Genomic DNA, 22,909 nt, shown 5'->3' with positions numbered 1-22,909 from the left:
CAATACGTTTAGTATGTATATACTATAATTTACATCTATGGTTGTGTGCTGACAGCGTTACTTCTAATTAAACCATTTTCTTCGGAGAAGGAAAATTATTTATTTTCTATTTAAAGGCTGGACATCGCTACTTAGCTGAGCCAGTTGCTTTAGCAAGAATTTTGAAACGAATCTCAGTGTAGATCAGACTGTGTAGCCGTATGGAGCGCGCGTTCTCCTGATCGATGATGGAGCTCTCTTCGTTCGGTGAACGTGTTTACGCCGCAGAGTGCATATTAAAAAAACGTCAAAGACGGGTGCGTTATTATCAAGTGTTGAAATAAATCATTTCTGTAAACCAGATGTGATAAATAAAGTGTCGAAATCTTTCCCTCTTGCACTATATTAGGGAAGTTTTCTGCGCGGAGCTCAAATCTTGGTCACGGAATACGTTATAGTTTCTCTCTGATTTCATGGTATGATGGTTCAAATGTTATTTTTTTATTTCAGGGTCGCTTGGAATATCTGGTGAAATGGAAGGGATGGTCCAGCAAGTAAGTAATTATTCATGATTTTAAAATTTTAATTTTTCAAGTGCCAGAGCCAGTGCTTGCTACTTGCTAGTCCAATAGTTTGTATATGTAGCTAGTTGGTTGCTAGCTTGCTAGCCTAGGACGGTGACCAGGTATATTTTGACTATATGGATCATGAGTTAGAATTGATTTTCAGGAGTTTTTGCAACGCCTTTGAAAATTAATATGGTTGAAGAAGATTAAATGCCAAAACAAAACTGTAATGATTTTAAAAATAAAAATTTTTCAGTAGAGTACTTTACCGGTATGGCGGTATAGTACAAAATATGAGATGAGGTTTGATATTCAACTTTCAATAGCCAACACAACAGGCACCAATGTCAATGGCTGATTTGAAAAGAGAATCATTTACTAAGAAAAATGTGGCTGCAAACTAATGCTGAATATAAAATCATAGGTTAAAACCATCATCTAATCTATTTTTCTCAAAAATTTAAATGAAAATTTGCTGTTTTGTCTAATTTCTATTGTTAAAATTAGGCAAAAGCCGCAAAGTCCCAAGCTAATGAGCCAAGGGCCTGTGATAAATATCTAAGTTCCAAGCTCTACCTGGAGGCTTCAGGCTTGGAGCCTGGATCAGATCAGTTGGGTGTAAATATATATATATGCTGTATATACTTGTGTAGTGTGTACTGTCAATCAAAATAAAAATTTCCTGACTCACAAATGGAAGTTCCTCCAAAGTGAATTTTAATCAATTTGGAATCTTGCATCTCTATCAGTATCTATATCATGCACTTCTGTTAACAATTTTATTGGAGATGACTCTTCTAGGCCCAGCAGTTTAGCTGTCTAGCTGCTCCAAAAAGGGTAGGAAATCTTTAGTTGTGGCTTGGATGGTAGTTAGTATATTCCATGCCTGCTGTGAAAAAGACATTAGTGCTCAGCAGATATATATGGCTTACTATTGTATGCTAAGCTTCAGGTCAGGTGCTGCTTGTCAATATAAACCATACAATACTCATCAGAACTAACATTTTTAGGATGTGACCAGGGATTACCAGTTCTGGTAGCATAAAATTATTTACAAAATTGCTCTGATATTGCTGGATATTTGTTGTGCTGTTTTGTTTTGAAATATTTTCTTCAGTCATATGCATCAAAATGCGTTTATGATAGGCATTATAGTATTCATATATTCAGGGTGCATACTGGTCATGGAAAACCTGGAAAGTCATGTACCACAAGTCTATAAAATTACAAGTTGTATATGAGTCTGGAAAATTACTCATATATGACAGGTTCCAGACTGTTATACAACTCGTATTTTTCCCGACTTGTACACAACTTTCCAGGTTTTCCAGGACCGTTACGCACCCTGAATATTAAGGGCCTCAAGTTATGGTCAAGTTTCACTTGAAACCTCTTCTCATGTCAAGGGGCTCCAGATATTGCAATTTTGTTTTTGACATGTGTTTTGGGAAAAATTATTTGAAGAATATATAATGTATGCATGTTATACTAGCTTTATGGTTTGTTGCTGCAAATGTAGCATGGTATGTGAAATGATGCCAATATAGGACAATCATACACACTGTTGATTAATAAATATTCATGTCCTGATGTTTATATTGTTAACAATTCTTTGTCATCTTGAATGTGGACATATTGCAAAAAAATTTGCCTCCTGCTTACCTAAATTGTTGAAATGATGTTCATTATTGGTCAGTTAGTATCTCTTGTCCTAGTCAAAAAACAATGACCTACCAAATAACAGACTATTGTGATAGAAGGTTGAAGCCAAGATTATCTGAAAAATGTTGACCCTATTTTGATTTTAGTGTTATCATTGCCACATGCTTGTAATAGTTTTATCTCATCTCTCTAATAAGAGGTTAGAAACATTTAGCTCTGGTGGCAAATTTTGATTGCAATGACAAATTTGGAGGTACACCAGACTCATTATGGAAACTGTCTTTGAAATGTTGTTCATGATATATATAAGATATGAATGTTAAAATTGAATCAAGTTCAAGCTAATTATTATGAATGTTACTGACACATCATTTATAAATTAATAATTATTGAGTTCCACAATAATATTAAAAGTGACTAGTGTGTAAGTCAGTATATTTAACTGGGCTATCAGTATGTCAGGCATTGGCCTTAGTCAGCTGATTTGCTACTGTGGGTTTATTTTATGTCATTCATTCATTTGGTTAAACATTATATCATAACATAAACATTTTATGTCATTATGTCATTTGGTTAAACATTATATCATAACATAAACATTTTATGTCATTCATTCATTTGTTAAACATTATGTCATGACATAAACATTTTATGTCATTATGTCATTTGGTTAAACTTGCTAGTACATACCAGCTCAGACATTCAGTGCAAGTCTGATTCAACCTGATGTCCAAAGCTTATTCTTCAAAGCAAAAGTCACTTCAGTGCTGGTGAAAGTTCATGTATAAAGCTTTGCTTTCAGCTCCATCCAATTTTGAAGTAGTAGAGTGTGTGTTTGATATGAAGCTTGCTGGTAGCTGCACCATTTGACATGGTATGCAGACAATTTTTAAGGCAATGGAAGGCAGCCAATAATATGAAATTTTCTAATTTGCTGAGCTGAAAGTGTGCAACAGCAAGATACTATTTGTATGTTCAAGACTTTCCAATACAGAAGACTTCTTTGTGTCTGGCATAGCAAAACTTCAATACTTTGGAGAACTCAAAATGGAAGAAATATACTTAATTTCATTTATTTATTTATAAGTTTTTATTGGCTAATGAAAATTCATTCATACTTACATTGAAATTTGATGCTTATTTCTTTGCCTAAAATTATTTTTTCTTCTGATAATTATACTTTTAATTCAAAGGTTATCTAAAAATGACCTATTGATATAACCTGCATTACTACCTATAATACCTATATATTATATAATTACTTATATTATCACTCTGCTTATGGTATGGTATATCGCAAGTTCACAAGAAATTTAAAAGCAAAAAAATGCCAAGCAAATTCACTATATTGATATTGAAAACATTTCATTTTTAAATTGTCAAACTGATGAAGGAGCTGGACTCCAAAATATTTTTGATATTGATATGGTTTATTTGCTAGGTGTTTTCTTCACTTTTAAATTCCTCATCATATAATATATACATGTTTATATGCAGTTTATAATTATATATCTTATATTTTCCTCAGACACAACACATGGGAGCCAAGTGAAAACATTTTAGATGGAAGATTGCTGGAAGCTTTTGAGGAGAGGTGAGTTGATCTGCTTATGTGCAGTCCTTACATTTCATACCGGTACTCATTATTCATACCGGTACTCATTATTCATACTCAATATTCATACCTACTCATTATTCATACCGGTACTCATTATTCATACCTACTCATTATTCATACCTACTCATTATTCATACCTACTCATTATTCATACCTACTCATTATTCATACCTACTCATTATTCATACTCATGTCTCATGCATTACCTCTTTAAACCACCGGCTGAATTATTCATACTCATGTCTCATGCATTCACCTCTTAATTAAGAATTGATCGTGTGGTAGTGCCTGGAAGCATGTATGTCCTCTCACTCTTTGAGCTAACGCAGTCGCTTCTTATCTTGATGATAACACTGCATCATCATTATGTTCAGTGATTTACTTCTGATAGAATTATATATCTTATATTTTCCTCAGACACAACACATGGGAGCCAAGTGAAAACATTTTAGATGGCAGATTGCTGGAAGCTTTTGAGGAGAGGTGAGTTCATCTTCTAATGTGCAGTCCTTACATGTAAAAAATAAATATTTTTTCTAACTGTACTACTTAAATTGAACAGATTTAAAAAAAATAAAAATGGTTCTTTCCACTTTTTGTTGTTTTGTATTTCCAAGATTCTGTTAACATGCAAAATAAACAACACATACCTATTCATAATATATTATATTGGTCCATTCCCTAAATATGTAAATGCGTATAAACAAGTGTTTCCCAATTCATTCTTGGTTCTTCATTCCCAAAAGTTTCAGATTTTTCATTACTTTCATAGATCGATTGGACACAGAAGATATTACTTAATTCATCCTGTTAATTCAGAATAGCAATGAAAATAACACAAGGTATTTCCATATTATAGTCAGCGTGATGGTGTTGCTAGTGCCCCCAGCAGCACCACCACCCTCAACACCACCACCACCAGCGCCGCCGGGGGCAGCAAGAGGGGCCCCAAACCTAAACACAGAAGTCACCACCGGGTGAGTTATTCATACTCATTATTCATACTCAATATTCATACCTACTCATTATTCATACTCATGTCTCATGCATTACCTCTTAAAACCACCTGCCGAGTTATTCATACTCGTGTCTCATGCATTACCTCTTAATTAAGAATTAATCGTGTGGTAGTGCTGGGAAGCAAATATGTCCTCTCACTCTTTGAGCTAACGCAGTCGCTTCTTATCTTGATGATAACACTGCATCATCATTATGTTCAGTGATTTACTTCTGATAGAATAATTTTTTTACGTTATCCTGGACAAATATTACACACAGTGTAGCATCATACTGTACACATGCTGTGCAGCAGCATACTGTACACATGCTGTGCAGCAGCATACTGTACACATGCTGTGCAGCAGCATACTGTACACATGCTGTGCAGCATCATACTGTACACATGCTGTGCAGTAGCAGCATACTGTATACATGCTGTGCAGCAGCATACTGTACCATGCTGTGCAGCAGCATACTGTACCATGCTGTGCAGCAGCATACTGTACACATGCTGTGTAGCAGCAGTACACTCAATGTAATGAATAAGTTAGGTTAGCAGCAGTGGAGTGAGGGCGGGGTGCGAGTTTCTAGCTTTAGGCCTCAGTGTTGCGGCTACACCCCGAGCTCGTTGCCATCATTGGCCGGAACTGATGGAGCTACGGAACTTCCGACCCTTGCTCTTGTGTCGCTCCCATACCCTACACTGCCTACAGTCGCCTGCACAACTTCCTTTTCGCTCTCTTCTCGCCAGATTTAGTATAGTATAGTAGTGTCGGCGATGAAGAACTAAGCCCAATGGCCTGTTACCGATTCTTGTACTTTTCGTGACTTGTTTGCGTAAAGACTAAAAACCTGTCTTTTGATCAGATATTTTCGAAGTTGACGTTGGTTTGTTTCGATATTTTTGAAGCGCCATGTCGCAGACGAGAAACCGTGTCACCTACCGTATTATCGTGCCGTTCTATCGCCTGGAAGGAAGAATGGATGCGATCATTGACACTTATGGAGTTATGGTAATAGGGAGATCGGGCGACGTGCATTTGAAGTTGAAAAGAGACTTTTGCTCAATGATGTGCGGGGCCGGAATCTATGGCGTTCGGGGAAGCATCCATGATGCAACATATTTGTTACAGATTAACTATTAAGGAATAATACATACAAAAATATTGCACCAAGTACAATCCTCTTAAGATTTATCGACGAATAGGTACTGGATTCAATTGCGCACTTCTTTATTTATGAGGTATCTTCTAGGTATTAAGCTCTTATTTAGGAGGTATTATCAAGGTATTGCGCCTCTATTTAGAAGACATCTTCTAGGCATTACGCCTTTAAAATTCGATGCTTCTTCTTGAAAGCGACGAACTGCCAACTGTAACATTACTGTGCCCAATATTTTGTCCTCTACGATCTACTAGATATGGTTGTGTATATAGGAGGTCGAGTATGGAATTATTTTGATAAGAATAATACTTGGCATGGTGGGTACTGCTTCTGCATATCTGCTTCTGCATATAAACAGCAATTGATCCACTAACCGCCTAAGCTTTGNCGATATAACAAGACACTAGCGCGGTCTTAGGTAGCGGGGAGCGCAGCCGGCGGCGGTGCCTAGACCAGCGCTCGTGCAGTTCGTGGCGCTGGCGGTGCTAAGTTTTTTATTCATCTTGCCGTAGCCTGGTTAGCCAGCGAGGCATACGCTGAGCAACGCGTGTGCCGGAGGCTGGCTTTAAATCAGCCTCTTACACTCGATCCATGTTCCTAATGAAATAAACTATATATGAACGGCTATAATGATAGGTGAACATAATAATGTTTTCAATCAAATTTTAGCAATAAAACTCCTTTCGTGCATGCTGATGGGCATATCGGGAATGTAGTGTAGTTGATGATGTTGCCATTTTTATTGATAGTCCTGCATTATTCAACGTTATCATCATAACACGTATATTATGTGACGAAATCATCACCTAGTAATTATTCAACAGTCTGTCTCAGAACGATCAATTGTCAATATCTGTTATTGGTCTTGCTGACTTCATCTAGCGCATAGGTCAATACATTGCTGTACAAGTAATAAAGTACACACGTTTTCAAGTACATTGCTGGGGTATAGCTAATGCTTGATCATGGGTATGATGTGCGCATGGTGCGCTGATGTGCTCACGATACGCAGATGTGTGCACGGTACGCTGATGTGTTGAGATGGTGCGCATGGCCCATGTTGGGGGTGTTGAGTGGGGGTGTTGAGAGGGCGCGTGTTGGGGGTGTTGAGAGGGCGCGTGTTGGGGGTGTTGAGAGGGCGCGTGTTGGGNGTTCGATAATGAGTTGTTCGATATCACAGTTTGTTCGATAATGAGTTGTTCGATATCACAGTTTGTTCGATAATGAGTTGTTCGATATCACAGTTTGTTCGATAATGAGTTGTTCGATATCACAGTTTGTTCGATAATGAGTTGTTCGATATCACAGTTTGTTCGATAATGAGTTGTTCGATATCACAGTTTGTTCGATAATGAGTTGTTCGATATCACAGTTTGTTCGATAATGAGTTGTTCGATATCACAGTTTGTTCGATAATGAGTTGTTCGATATCACAGTTTGTTCGATAATGAGTTGTTCGATATCACAGTTTGTTCGATAATGAGTTGTTCGATATCACAGTTTGTTCGATAATGAGTTGTTCGATATCACAGTTTGTTCGATAATGAGTTGTTCGATATCACAGTTTGTTCGATAATGAGTTGTTCGATATCACAGTTTGTTCGATAATGAGTTGTTCGATATCACAGTTTGTTCGATAATGAGTTGTTCGATATCACAGTTTGTTCGATAATGAGTTGTTCGATATCACAGTTTGTTCGATAATGAGTTGTTCGATATCATAGTTTGTTCGATAATGAGTTGTTCGATATCACAGTTTGTTCGATAATGAGTTGTTCGATAATGAGTTGTTAGATATCACATTTTGTTCGATAATGAGTTGTTTATCGAATTTGTTCTTTGTCAAGTTGGCTAGCAAAATTCTCGAATCTCGATTAGATTTGAGTTTTGATTCTTGAACTGGATTTCAGTGAACGTTACTTGTTTGCCAGTAAGAATGACCTAATACGTCGTTTTTTACCTAATTAACTGTGGTCTTGGGTTCCTATTTACGTAGCCTATATACCTAAGAAGAGCTTCCCGAGCTCTAGTTACCTGTGCTGAACGCGCGCTGCCCGGCTGAGGGCGACAGCTGGCAGTGCACATGCGTACTCCCACGACGCTCACGTCACCTGATGCCGGGAGCTGCAGGTGGCGGGCGCTGCTACTCTAGCTTTATAATGTCAGCACCGCTTGTCGTCTGCTGCATGGTAACGTTGATGTAGTCTTGTAGAGGCCAGTTCTGATAATGTCATTTCGTCTGCTGGCTGCTAACATTGCTGTTGTGGTGCCGGTAGCGTTGCTGTAGTCTTGGAGAGGCCTGTGCTGCTATATGCTGTGCTGATAATGTCATGTCTGATGGCTGTATGTAACGTCTGCTAACATTGCTGTATGTAACGCCGGTAGCGTTGATGTAGTCTTGTAGAGGCCTGTGCTGCTATGTTGTACTGATAATATCATGTCTGATGGCTGCTAACATCGCTGTAGTGTTGCCAATAGCGTTGCTGAGGACCTGGAGAAGCCAGTGCTGCTATGCTGTGCTGATTAAGTCATGGTTGCTGAGGGTATACAGGCGTTACAGCTCATATTAATGCTGCCAATGACATGAGTGGTGCTAATGCCGAGCTGTCACTGTTGATGATCGCGTATTCATGAGTTTCCACGAAGTCGTTCCATATCAACTCTCTGGGATATCCATTATATAAATATATCCCAATTAGTTTTTTTCATTTGACTGAATTCTAATTTGGATTATTTTGGATTGCCTGCTTTCACTTTCTTTGAACTCTTCTCATTAATTCGTACTGCAAGATCTTGTTATAGTCTGACATTCTCTCAATTTCTCCTACATCGGCCATGATCCAAGCTCGTCTCCAAAAACGAAGAAATTCGAAGAATTCCTCCCCGCTCTAGATGTTTGCAGCGCTTATGTACTTTTTACGTCTTGTTATTTTAATTACATACCAGTCGAACTATCAGTTCAATGAACGCTGGTAACATTCAATACCAACCAAGGCCTTGATTTATTTTCCCGCCAAAGTACATCGATGCTCTGATCCTTGCCTGGTTTCTCTGATTGTTGAACTTGGCGCTCTGGATGTTGAATTTAATGCTCTAATTGGTTGGGTGAATTTGTGCTCTGACCCTTACTGGGGTTCTCTGATTGTTGAATTTTGTGCTCTAATTGGATGGGTGAATTTGTGCTATGATCCTTGCTAGGGTGTCCACGGTGGGTGAGAGGCATTCAATATTGGGATGTCTTTGCAACGCTACTCACACCCAACTTACTTTCGGATGTGTTTAATTATTTTCTTTCAAGTATCGTGCTTCAGCAAGAACGCTTGTATACTTGAATGAACTTTCATATTTATGCAGCGGGGCCCTAGAGCTTGTTTTTTATGCTGGGCTGTGTGGCTTATGTGATTTTTGTTGCGTTGTTAATTTCAAATGATTGGTCAATTGTGAGCTGAAGCGCGGCCCGAGACGATTGTACCGTCGAGGGGTCAGGTGCGTTCACTTTGTCGCTTCCCTCATAGTTTAGAATTTTTTTTTTTTTGCTTCATCGCTTTTGTTGCATTTGTTGCAATTAATCTGAAGCTGGCAAGTAATATCCCATGTTTGCTTATTTTATTGGTATTATTTTTTTTTCTGACGGAAAGCTTACTCTTGAGTATCAATCAATACTAACTCGCATTATCAATCTTTTTATGTGTCAATGCATACCTGCGGTATGCAGTGCTGAAATTATATTATACCAAGGTGCGAAGATCCTTCGGTTTTGAAGATATACTTTTGGAAAAGGGGTAGTGATCTTCATATATTGGCAATGGTTTCTTTGCTCAAAAAGCATTTAAATTGTATGACTTTTTTTACATTTTTTTTCATTGCTTAAAAACGAATAACTCCTAACTGTGAAGTTTCATTCTGCAGTGCAAGTTTTTCATGCGAAATGGTGAACGTCCTGTACGGTAGATGGTCTCGGTTGCTTCGCTACCTCATCTGGAATGTGTTTTTATCATTTTTAAGTGTCATTTTTTTACTCATTTTTATGTGCCTCATAACCTAACGTTCTATTAAACATGAGACCCTATTTGACTTGGGGTTTCGAGGTATGAAGTAATTTCCTTTAACGAACTGACTTCGTATTTCGAGGGCTGTCTGTTTTACCGAGAAATTTGACAGGTGACATCTCCATTTCAGATGTGATTTACTTTCTTTTCTTACTTTTTAGCCGCTAAATTTGGTTTAAATTTCTATTTTAATTTCGGTTTTTTAGAAAATGAGGTTTCCACGTGCCAATAATCGATCTTTACCTTAATGCAAATTTGCTATAATAATTACTTTGTAATACCTCGTTGGCATACATAAATAATTCATATGGAACCCAATTTACTTTGTGGAAAATATACCTCCGTTGCCATGCTGTTCCTTGCCATGCTTGCTTCCAAGTTCCGTTTGGACTGGAGAATGATATTTACAGCGTTACTTTTAAACGCCATACAACGGCGAACATGTGATAGTACCGTAGTTTTGATATTACCAGCGCCGTCACTCAGTATTTTAAGTTAATGTCGCTCTGGTTTAGTTGCATTATCAGAATACGTTTTTGCGCTCTACCTGTAGTCAATCTTGTTTACACGTTCATTCAGCATATATTTGCTCGTTGCTCAGTTGTGCACTAATGCTTTCTTCGGTCGCTGCGCAAAAATGCACAATCATTTCATCGTATGGCACGTGTATTGTCGTCTACGGTTGTTAGTTAAAATCTGTAGTGAAATTGGAGCAAAACAAAATATCTGTAGTGAAATTGGAGCAAAACAAAATATCTGTATTGAAATTGGAGCAAAACTGGAAATGGTGATGCGTTCATCTGCGTATCCGGCATGGCGCGTTTAGGTGCGATGACAATGGAAGGTGGCAGCTGCAGTGCTGCCGAGGCACAGCTGTCCTATTCTACAGTAAGCCTAGCCTCCGTTCACACCCAAACCACCCGCTGGCTCCTCTCTCTCTCTCTCCGACCTTAGCATCTGGCGCTGCTGCGACTACAGCCCGCGCGTGCCTTCTGGTTTACCTGGACCAGTGGCTTGGTTGTCGTTTCTCACTGCCCACTCGCTAATTGATTCTTGTGATAACTGTCTTGCTTCAGTTTCTGGGTGGGAGTTCGGCTATCTTAGGCTTTCTTCGTCGCTTTTGACTGACAAGTGGACTGAGAGTTCTAGCGAGTACATAGAATATTTTATAACTGCTCAGATCAAGACACTAAATGATATGAATTTAACAGATTATATCTTCTTGCCTGACAACTCGAGCTTAGGAACGATTTTCCACGAGAATACACAATGATCGATCTGGTACTGATACGGATGATCATGTTCTGGAGTGGTTTGTATATAGGTAGCTAAAATAACAAAAAAATTACGCTGCATCCTGAAATTAGATCCTATGAACGTGTACAAACTGATTATGCCGTAGCCTACTTCCTGGTTTTCAGTGCTCATTCATCCAGCGTTCGTAGAGGACGCGACGCACGCGGCCACAGGGTGGTAACATGAGAGCCACTCGAGCCTCTGAGACGCGAGTACCTTAGGAAACAAAAGGGGCGTTGAAATCATCGAACCAAGCTTGAAATAATGCGTTACTGCATATGTTTCATTTAATTTACATTTTAGCTATTTCTGTTAATTATTTGTTTCTGTGTTGACTTGAATGTACATTATTGTTCCTGTAATGACTCACAATTGTGCCAGGAGGCACAATCAAGCGCCACCTGACTAATAATATTTGTTCTACCTGATGATAGAAATTTGTTCATTCTCATTTCGAGCCTAGTAATCATTTGGTTTCAGGATGTATGTATGATATTTTACCGGAATAGCTTGCGCCATTAATATGCAGCAATGATTGAATGTGATGTAATTACTTGAAGCACAGTCAACTGACAAGATCAGTTCTGGGGAGAGTTGTGACTTCTGCACAAGGATAAGCCGATGCCGTTGTAACTGTAGAGTTAGAACGGCTTCGTGCTGACGATTGAGCTCTAGATTGAGTGTCAACCATTCGCATGTTTTCTAGCGTTAAGTGTTTAAATCTCTTACTGCGAAACGTTTTGCAGTAATCTTAAGTTCTATTTACCCAAATGCTTATACTTTTTCAATGAAGTTATGGTAAGTTCAATCGATCTATTGTTTTATATGTTGAATTGCGTGCATGTCTCGGCGGCTGTAGAGCGTGGATGGCATATGCACGGCGGTCCCTCTAATGGCAGCTAAGGGATCCTCATCCACCGCCGCAGCTCAATTGTCTGCTCTCGATGGAACCAAGGTCGGCTAATGCCATGTTACGCTTATCCTCAGCACCGGGAGACGCTTCTGTAAACCTTTGGTTCTTTCTTCTAATCGTTACATCGCGCAAAGCTTCCAATTTATTTCTCATTTTTACTGCGTTGTTAACGAATAATGCTACAGTACTTATTATTCAATATTATAATGATATAATAATATAATTGGTATTGTGCAAAATACAATAATATTATGAAGTATATGTTTATAAAGGTTATTTTGGGAAGTGAATCTCAAAAATTCGTATTGAATGACATAAATATTGTTAAATAAATAAACAAATTTTTTGCCAGTATTTGCGAATGCAGGAGAGATCTCGCGTGTACAAATGCATGCGTTCACGACGCGCTCAAGGTTAATCTTCTTGCCAAGGCGGGAAGGACACTTCCAAATGGGATGGTTACTGGGGCGATTTTGACTACATCACACCCCTTCATTAGTGCCCACAAACTCATCAAGTGTGAGTCGGGCCACAATACTACGCCAGCTACACATTTTTTAAACGTCGAGAATGTCGGAGCTGTGTTGAGATCCGACTCAACCAATTCATGCCGTCAAGTGATGCTTGCATTACATAACACCGCGAATGGCGAGTTTTACTTTATAACCATGTTGGTAGGGAAAAATATGTCTTTAACTTTAGAAAAAGTCATTGACAAATCCTCCGTTTGGTGAATTTTGAATTCGTATATCGATAAAACCATTTGAGACTGACCAGGTGTGAAATCTTGTACGTTTTAGCCATGTTGATCGATACTAATTAGCTGTGCCTACAATTCAGCTTGCAACGAACTATCACGTTTACCGTCGAACGATCGTTGACGCTAAGCGTACGGCGCTAGTTGCGCCATTGAATCCAAAGAGTGAAAAACGTTTAGCTTCTACTTCTCAAAGTGGTGCAACATTTTCGGATCGTTCTATATCTCACCATCAGCAACGTCACCATCAAAATATCGGGTGCACGTCTGGAGCTGTTTCGTGTGGATCGCTAGCTAGGTTAGAGCGAACAAATTAAATAACTCTTTTCATCTTTTTGCAGGAATCTGTTAATTAAACAGGTTTTATTTTAAGTTAGTGTTTAACGGAAATGCTTTCTATGATAATACCTCCAACATTATCATTGAATGATTACAATATAAACTAACTTAAAAACCTGCATTTGTGTGAGGGTAAAAAGCCCTCTCCATTGATTGGGGCAGTGCGTCAACGGAGTTAATTTCAGCCTATCAATGTTTGCGCTAGGCCATGCCTGTTTTCAAGGTACCAGGGCGTTTGAGTGAAAGAGTGAAAAATGGGACTGCTGTAATATTTTTTCCAGAAGAGCGGTTTTCTTTACTAGTTACGTTTTTCCCGTCTTCATCTCTTGTACAATTTGTGGCGTTGGCGTATGTAAAATATTAAAAAATTAGATCAGTACTCACTGCAGTGAGCGACAGAGAGCGCATTTTCTCACATCCGTCCGTCCGTCACGGACGGACATGACGAGCACAATGGCGTCTTTTTTCCATAAATGAGAAAATGCGCTAAAAACCGAGAACAGGTTTTCGGAAACCCATATTCAATTTTTAGGAACTATAAGAGAAAAATTATGACTGAAACATGTTTCAGCGACCGTCCACCTGAAGTCTCCTTTAATATCTGTTCTATGCAGCTGCTCGATCGGACGCTTTCCAGTCATTAAAATATTTATTGCCCAACGAATTGTTAATATTTGTATTTGCATCAATACATTGATTGTTTTACTGATGCAGATAGCGTAATATGTTAATGAAGTGCGCTGGAATTATAATAGCCATAGATAAGAGCAAATATATTTCCTGATTCGAAGTTGGATGCATTCATGGCCATAATTCCTTCTTTTGAGTGTGAGGACTTCGCAGCTTCTTAGCTCGCTAAGGAATGTTACGAGTCTGCGGTGAAGACGGCACTCGAGTTGAGTGCTCGCTCCCGCACTCCACTTGCGTGCTTCTCAACTTGAGATCAGAAGCGGCTTCGCGTTCATTTGGAAATGAATAAATTTATAATGATTTAATGATATATGATGATGCGCATGGAAGTAAATTTTGATTTGTGAAATTGTTCGAGCCAAATGCTCCATTTAAATGCTCAGGTTCTAATTCCTGGGGATGGGCGCATGGTTGGATGTGATGCTATGTATGAATGGATTGGCATATTATTGATGATTGGCAGATGAATGGTGATTGGTAGAGACATGATAACGTAGCCTCAAACACAAACCAGGGAACGAGCTGGACGTTTTTTGGAAGGAGTTTTTAACTGACCACATTTGGTAACTGGACCTCTACAGAGTTTAAGCAGAAAATTATTGACTAAAATGAACAACCAGTTTTTGAGCGTCTATGATTACTTATCGCTTTAGAGTGTTTATCTAGTATTTAATTTTACTTATATTGCAACCTGAATCACACGTGTATATATGCAAGTTGTTAGCAACAAACCTAATACTGTAAAACCTCTGTAACGTGACTCTTTCCAGTCTTTCGATCATTTTATATTGGGCTGAAGTGTCCACATAGGAAGAATCAATTAAGTGCAATCATTTTAGGACAATATTCAGACCTATCCAAAGCGAGTCCTCCTGACGCGTTTCTCAGAGTGCTTTTACGAAACCGGCGCCTGAATTCGAAATTGGACAATCAGAGAATCAAACGCTGAACATATAATGGCGAGGCAGGGGATCATATTTATCAACATAATTAGATTAAAGTAAGGTTTATCACTCTTATTTGTTCTCATTGTTCGTTGTCTTAAATGTAAAATTTTTACAGGGTTCGCACTACGAAATCACATTCAATGCTTCTAGGATCACTATGTTCGTAACCTCTGTTAATGAGCGTATCACTGATACTCTGCGCGATGAATGGTGAATGTATGAATGTAGATTATCAATGGCCCCCGTGCATCAGAACAGTCACAGGTTTTCCCTGCCAGGATGGCTGGGAGAGTTATAGTTGGAATTTTCCTGGAGTGGGAGCGCAGTTATTGATTCTGTGTGGCGGGCGGCGAGTCGCAAGTGCATGGGACGATGCAAGCGGCGCCGGCTTGTTTGCATGCTTGCGCTGCTTGCTGTCGCAGGCCAGTGATGCGAACCATGCTGGAGACGCGCCTTGTGCTTTCTAAATTATTATCTGTTATAGGGAGGCCAAACAAAGATGGCATCGGGTCTGTTTAGTTACAGGCAGCAAGATGGTGTCTGGTCTGTTTAGTTAGAGGCACTAAGATGGTGTCTGGTCTAGTTAGTTAGAGGCACTAAGATGGTGTCTGGTCTAGTTAGTTAGAGGCACTAAGATGGTGTCTGGTCTGTTTAGTTAGAGGCACGAACTAAGATGGCGTGGGGTCCGTTTTATTTGGGTCATTACCTACGATGAGAGCGTTCATAAATTTATGCATATTCGGACCCGTATTATCTTGTGTACTTATTATTTCGATGTATTTAGACTAAGATTCTTCTAGACTGACTCAACTGACCGAATAACCTATAGATATCGTTAATAGGATACTGTATTTAAATGAAAGATAAATCGAAATCCTATTTATTTTCTCGTGTACGTATGAGAATCTTGATTCTATGAGCACAAATCCGAATAAACATTTCTAGCTGCTGTGGGGAGCGTTCGTGCGTGTAATTGCGTGTCATGAATACCACAGTGGCAGAGCAAGGTGCAGGTATTGACGCGCTCGTCCTCCCTAACTGTTCTGTCTCGTGATATCACTACATCATAGTGACATCACTACATCACTTGGTGATAGTGATGAAGCTATAAGCAGTCGTCAGTAATACGTCCTTTTAAAATTCAAATGTAATTAACACGTCACGTTTCTTATTTATTACGTCGCTTGGGTTTCTTTTGCCTCTATGTAGCATCACGTCTTCATTGCGTCACTGTGACGTCACGTCTTCATTGCGTCATTATTTCGTCAAATCTTCGTTTCGTTTTTGACGACATAGGTGAGAAGTTCCTTGCTGATAAGTAGAGAGGAGACTTATATTTCAATTATTATGTGATTAAATTATATTGCAGAACCACATCACATTTCTTTATTACTTCGCAATGTATGTCATTATTACATAAAATGCATTTCTAGCGCGTCATTTTACCGCAAATCGCGACTAATAATGCTGATGTAACGCACTATATCGCTACCAGTAATGCTAATGTAACGCACCATATCGCTACCAGTAATGCTAATGTAGCGCACCATATCGCTACCAATAATGCTAATGTAACGCACCATATCGCTACCAGTAATGCTAATGTAACGCACCATATCGCTACCAATAATGCTAATGTATCGTAGCGTATCGCAACCAATAATGCATTTCGCGACCAGTAATGGTGATATATTGCGTCACATCGCGACCAATTATATTCAGTTGACTGGAATGCCGAGCGCATTACACATATCTCGCCTCCAGAAATTCGTCATGTTGAACGTCTTGACCTGCAAATGTGAGAATTTCTTGGAAGGCATTTCTTTAAAGTTCAATTAGGTACTCAAATTTGGTTATTAGCTCAAATTTATTTATTTGTACAGTATTTTTAGCGACTTTGGTTGATTACAAGTGAGCATATAGTTTTATTACCGATAGAAAGGTGGGCTTGAATATGCCTTCAACCAAGAACTTGTGTATTCCATATTTGTCCATCCAAATGAACCTTTTTGTACCGTTCAAGCGAAATTAAAAACGATCTGGTATGTACATACATTCAAATAAATTTTCATTCTGTTTTAAAAAAGGTAAGATTGTTTTGATTGTTTGGAGCATTATTTGATCAGGTGTACCATCTCACAACACAAGCGTTCAACCATTTCTGAGCCGAAAACTTGTCCTACGAACAAGTAGGAGTTATACAGGTACTTGATTACAAAATTTAAACGCCTGTGCCTAGCCACAAATTCAATTTCCGGAAATTCCTGCAGAGCTACGGACTGTATATTCAATAAACGAGATGTTCGAGTCAGCATTGAAGACATGGTTCTGTGGATGATGCCGCAGCTGGCAGCACAGGTCGGCGGCAGCAGAAGAGGGAGAGAGCTGTGAAGGCCGAGCTTTCTTTAACCTTATTAGAGTCACAAGCGATGTCTCGTGCGACTGGTTATTGTTACTCTCTGCTGGCTCGCTCATGGGTTTACGCTCGCGTCAGTACGACTTCTTGGCACGGCACCGAAACTTCGTCATGAGCGTCAAAACTCACGACGCTGACGCAGGTGTCCAGCGGAGCGTCATGCTCTTCACACGTCTATTATACTAGTGATTAACTAGTTTACTAGAGGGTTTGATAGCTGAGGTGGTCGCTCTGGTGCTGCCTCCTTATATAGTGCCCAGATCATGTTTTTATTTTCCTGAGGTTGGGTTTTCGTTGGAAATCTTTACGTAAAATATGTGTGGAGAAAATTCATCAATGAATATCGCCAGGAAATTCTAACTGATTACTAATTCGAATGAATTAGATTTACTTTATTTGAAACAACTTTCTATTCATGAATCTTGACTGGAGCTTGTTCGGTATTTGAATTCGCGTTTGACACTATTTCGATGTTAAATGATCAGAAGTTTAAAGTTTTTATCGCAACCCTCCTTATTTTTTTTCGTTTTACCTTTTCTTTAGGTTCATCTCTTCACTATTTATTCGAGGCTTTTATTTTCTTTTGATACTGCGAATGCTCGTCCAATAAGACATGGTTGTCGGGGTGCCTGGTGTACCCATCAACTTTCCCGCACGCTCAAGCGCTGCCAGCTGACTGCTCGGAATGCCTTCTCATCGCAGGTAACCGAATGCTGGACAAAAAACCCGGAAAGGTAACAACGGTACTAACCACTTCTGCTGCCACAATGCCAAGGAATGCATGAAAAACGCGCCCGCTCTCAGGAAGGAATTCTCGACTGATCCTCTTGGGAATGGAAACACGCGGAAATTGATTCAAATGCTCCAACTCGGGCTTACTGTTAGTGAATGTTGAGAGGCATCGCAATCCCTGACTGGTCGCACGTTTTGCGATGCTGAAATACATTATAATAATGAGATGAAGAGATTTCAGTGTTTAATTTTCCTTGTAGGAGAATCAACGTGTTCATTCGCAATGGAAATTATGTGATAACTGTAACAGTCGCGGCCTGTCCTACTTATTTGGATTATTCTAATACATCGAAGATGTAAAGTTATAATTCTGGTACAACATAGTTGTATCAGAATTGTAGCCATTGTAGTAAACATAGTTGTGTTAGAATAACCAAAGTTGCCGTAGTTGAGAGTAGGTGTTTGCAATTAGAAGCGACTCGACATACTATTTTTGCCCAATTTACGATGCCATGCTCATATTTTTCGAGTGCGGGATGGATTGCGATCGAGTGCGGGATTCTTTCGGGATTCTGGGATTAAAGTGCGAGATTCTGGGATTGAATTTATCTCATTTCCCAGCGTGAATGGTTAGAGGGATCGCAGTTGCCGCAGTCCCAACTGTTAGAGGGATTGCAGTTGCCGAGGTCCCGACGTGAATGGTTAGAGGGATTGCAGTTGCCGTTGTCCCAACGTGAAGGTTAGAGGGATTGCAGTTGCCGAGGTCCCAACGTGAATGGTTAGAGGGATTGCAGTTGCCGAGGTCCCAACGTGAATGGTTAGAGGGATCGCAGTTGCCGAGGTCTCGACGCGACTCCACGATGTCATCAACCTCAGCTGCATGATGCGCAACCGCGTTCCACCTTTGCACGCTGCGTTACGCATCCTCTCCCCAAAAAATAAAAAATCCCACTTGCTTCCTTAATTTAGTGTCATCAGTTTCTGCTTCAAGAACGCGACGATATATGAAGAAAGTTGTAAAGTACGCGGTCTCCTAAAAAACTCATCTCGGAGATGCTTTAATCTGTCCTGCTTTATGTATTGATCACATGCGAAGTCCACGAAATCAATTAATCATACAGACTAAAATTTAGGATATCAACATTGAAGAGCTTCGAAATATACAACGCCCACGCTAGTTATATAGTGGTTTTGCATATCTCGTTGGATGGTTTGATACTTAGCAAACTTGAAAATTATCGTCCGTTTTAATGCGATTTTTTTTATTTGATCCGTTTTAATACGTGGTTTGAATTACGGATGAGAAGTTGAGAAGCGAAAATCGTATAACCTATATAGTTCCATTGATCTAAAAGCTTTTGATTCTTTCGTGAGTAAGTAATGATGCTGTTTTTATTCGAAACTTTTGTACCATAAAAATAGTTTTCTAATGCAGTATGCTTCCATTTCATTTGCGTTTGCTTCGTTCTCATGTTATTGGCGAAAAATTTTTCGGTGTGCAATTTGATCAATACTTTGCCCTCGCTACGGAATCACGAGGAGTACTTTGTGAGATTAGATCGTAATAGCATCAGCACTGCTGAACTTTTAAGTGATGAATTAACTGCCTCGTGTTATTGTGCTCACTTATAAGCACTACGGTATTCATCAATAAAACAAATTCTCTGGTCATTAATGAAACATGCCTAAAGGAACAAATTCTGCCAACCTATACTAATTTGTTTATGTGTGCAGGAAGTGAAGACGAACGACCGCGAGTTGGAGCGTCTGGCGGCAGACACAGAAGAGGAGGAGGAAGAAGATGACCCCGCCGACCCCGACTACGGCGCCGCCCCCACCAAGAGAAAAGCTGAGCCGCTCAGAGATGGCAAGCTGGGGGTCACCATCCATAAACAGGTCTTGTATTTAATGCGTTACTGGTCAGAGAAATAGTAATCAGGGCCTATACTTTCGAAAAAAGTTAAGAGATCGTAAGTTCATCCGCCAATCATTGGCGGCCTTTCAAGCCAAATCCACCAATCGTAGACAAGAAAATAGAGCGTAAGTACTTAAGTTCACTTAGCCAGGTTTGAAAGTATGGCCCCCTGTTACTGCAATTGACGCAGTGTATAATTTTATGTGTGTGAATATTGACTGATTTATTTTGCTGGTCTGCTTCGTTAGTCAACTTTAGCAGCCTGTTACTTTATGTCATTAATGGAGCGTTTTTTTTTTTTTCAGATCAAACAGGAGCGGCAGGAGGTCGAGAGCGACGTGGAGCCTTCAGACGTGCCTCTGTCGCCTCCCTCTTACAAGGTGCCGCGGCTGTCATCCTCTCCAGTAAAGAGCCCACTTAAAAGCCCTAAATACGAGGGCCTCAAATCCCCTAAAGTCAACCGCCCGGAGTTCTTTCAAAGTGACTGCAGCGCAAGTGATGGCAGCCCTGGCAAGAACAGCGCAGCCTCCCCACTCCGCGAATCCTCTAAACTCCCCTCTTCTCCCACCGGAAGTGTTTCTTCACCCACTCATTCCCTCTCTAAAGGCTCAGTGCACTCTAAATCCCCATCACAATCACCCATTAAACTCCCCTATTGCTCCCCCAACAAAGAATCGTCTTCCCCTGGTTCTCATCACACGCCCACACCTTTGTCCTCACCCAAACTTCCCAAGACTCCCCTCACGCCTTCATTTTCCCCAGAGGATCATCCCACTTCCCCTCGTCCCCCTAGCATTCCTCTAGCGTCACCTCGCACCCCAAGCATCCCCCCTTCGTCCCCTCGACACATGCACTCCCCCTGCGTGGACTTGAAGGAGGGCAAGGAGGCGTGCCCTAAGGAGCACCACGAGGAAGGCGTTTACGACGACGATGTTGAGGAGGAAGTCGAGGAAGAGGTCCGTTCTGCTGCTCTTTTATTAGCTGATTTTGAGCGAAGATTTTGCAATCCATTCAACCGACGCTCTCAGGAGATCACTATTTAACAGATATAAATTACCTCGGTTGAGATATTTCGTGCTCTTAGTGTTACCTTCTAGTCTCTGTCAATGACATGAGGATATGTGTAGTGAATTACTAGTTAGTTACCTCGCCTAGTTATCATATGTATCTTCGAATGCTAATTTTTTGTGTGTAATTCTTGACACACTAATTCGATCTTGATACTTTCTGTGTGGCAGGTTTTGGTGGCTCCTGACCCATCTTACTGGTACCAACGCAACCCTCTGGCTGATGAGATCTTCATCACGGACGTGACTGCTAACCTCATCACGGTCACCATCCGAGAGTGCAAAACCAAAGATGGCTTTTTCAAGACGTCTTCGCAGAGCACACCTCAGGGTGACGCTTCACCGTCAGTCGCGACGTCTCCTCAGGATATGGACTCCACGACGCCCCAGCAGCCGACGTCTGCTGCCGCCGTGACGGTCGCTGGGTCTCAGGAGTCTGGATGAGCTCATTTGCGTCACTCTGATAGTGGTTTCGTATTTACTGTTTCAGAGGAAATTTAATTGATTGGGTTTCGGACTTGTATCCATGCTCAGCAGACAGGGCGTATATTGTTGTTATTTGTGCGTGGATCAAGGCTGCAGAGAAACAGCGTTTGAGATTTTTTCTTTAGTCGAGCTACGTATAATTCTCTGCAGCTCGCGCTTCTTAATGGCGTTTTCTCGCTTTTGTGTTATTAGAATAATGTTGAAGTTCGTTGTAATGTTGGTATTATGTTCGTCTTATATTTTTGGTTATCTGGAGCATTTGATCATCCATTCCTCCATGGATCTAATTGAGGGGTGATCAATCCTAAGTCCGACGAAGAAATTATTTGTGCACAAATTATTTCGGGTCAAAATACGTCGTTGTGTTCACAAACAAAATAGCGGGATCTAGAAATTAATTTAAAAAACACTATGAATAGCAACCACAAGAATAACCAATATCTTCCAAAGTGATGTTACGAAATCCTTTTGCTTGTACCTTTGACCGACCTTTGTTCAGAGATAGGTTGAAGATGCGTTTACCTGCATGGCAGGGTAAGCTTTTTAGCGCATTTTCTTATTTTTGGAAAAAATGCACTTTTGTGCTCGCCATGTCTGTCTGTCTGTCCGTCCGTCTGTCCGTGACCTCAAGTTTTCGTCGACGAGAAAATGCGCTCTCTGTCACTCACTGCAGTGAGTACTGAGTTATATTTTTTTTTCCATCAGCGCATGGCTTTGAGGCCTCCAAAATAACGGGATTCATCGCCTTGTAATTCTGAGAGTCGGTCGCCAGATTAATGTGATGCATCAGTACGTTGGTTGGGTTTATAAATGTATTTTATCTTCCCGAACGTTTAGAATTTACGAATCTCGCTGAAATCTGTGCCTATGAGTAGATTATGGCTACCTTGTAATTATTCATGCTCTTCGTGTGCGTCTTTCTGGCCTTTTGTACATTCTTTCTTGACGCGTGTGGGGAGATTTCATTGTTACCGCGTAGCGTTGTTCTTGCATGAAGATCTTATTGAAAGTATCCAAACCTGTCAGCATTTTTTTATGTATAAGTGGCACTGTTTCTGTTCTTGCCAATGTGTATATTCATTTACGTGTTGGAGATTTATTTGAATTTATTGCGCCGCGGTTACCTCAAATGAACTTTTCCATTAGTTCTATTTTCAAATTTTGATTTCCCCAAAACTTGTTCCGTAAACACAGAAACTGGTCACCATAGCGCTACGGTAAATACATATTACTGGCTTCACACATGCATGTACATATAATATCTACTAGCTTTTTCTTAAATAATAATATTAATTTAGACTAGATCTCTGCATT

At 40.0% G+C, this 22,909-nt stretch overlaps 1 protein-coding gene across 2 annotated transcripts; it reads left to right on the top strand.

Annotated features, from left to right (window-relative positions):
• Positions 1 to 188: 188 nt before the first annotated feature.
• LOC108679333 (chromobox protein homolog 2-like) lies at positions 189 to 22,180 on the top strand. Of its 2 annotated transcripts, none has more exons than XM_047880256.1 (7): positions 189 to 296; positions 490 to 533; positions 4,243 to 4,308; positions 4,685 to 4,802; positions 19,862 to 20,023; positions 20,348 to 20,998; positions 21,281 to 22,180. In XM_047880256.1, exons 1-7 carry the CDS (start codon positions 225 to 227, stop codon positions 21,551 to 21,553), a joined length of 1,386 nt encoding a protein of 461 aa, XP_047736212.1. In that variant the 5' UTR covers positions 189 to 224; the 3' UTR covers positions 21,554 to 22,180. The 2 variants fall into 2 exon arrangements, with proteins under 2 accessions (XP_047736212.1, XP_018023425.1); XM_018167936.2 differs by lacking the exon at positions 4,243 to 4,308 and adding an exon at positions 3,736 to 3,801.
• The last annotated feature ends 729 nt before the right edge of the window (positions 22,181 to 22,909 follow it).

This window comes from Hyalella azteca, unplaced genomic scaffold (assembly GCF_000764305.2).
Source record: "Hyalella azteca isolate HAZT.00-mixed unplaced genomic scaffold, Hazt_2.0.2 contig5073, whole genome shotgun sequence".
In the NCBI taxonomy this organism is placed as follows: domain Eukaryota; kingdom Metazoa; phylum Arthropoda; class Malacostraca; order Amphipoda; family Hyalellidae; genus Hyalella; species Hyalella azteca.
This window is presented reverse-complemented; position numbering and strand designations above follow the sequence as displayed.

Bases quoted from the DNA above. Each gene is read 5' to 3' on its own strand.
- LOC108679333 (XM_047880256.1), top strand. From the start codon at position 225: ATGATGGAGCTCTCTTCGTTCGGTGAACGTGTTTACGCCGCAGAGTGC. The intron at 534-4,242 runs GTAAGTAATTAT...TATTTTCCTCAG, and splicing joins TGGAAGGGATGGTCCAGCAA to ACACAACACATGGGAGCCAA. The intron at 20,999-21,280 runs GTCCGTTCTGCT...TCTGTGTGGCAG, and splicing joins AGGAGGAAGTCGAGGAAGAG to GTTTTGGTGGCTCCTGACCC.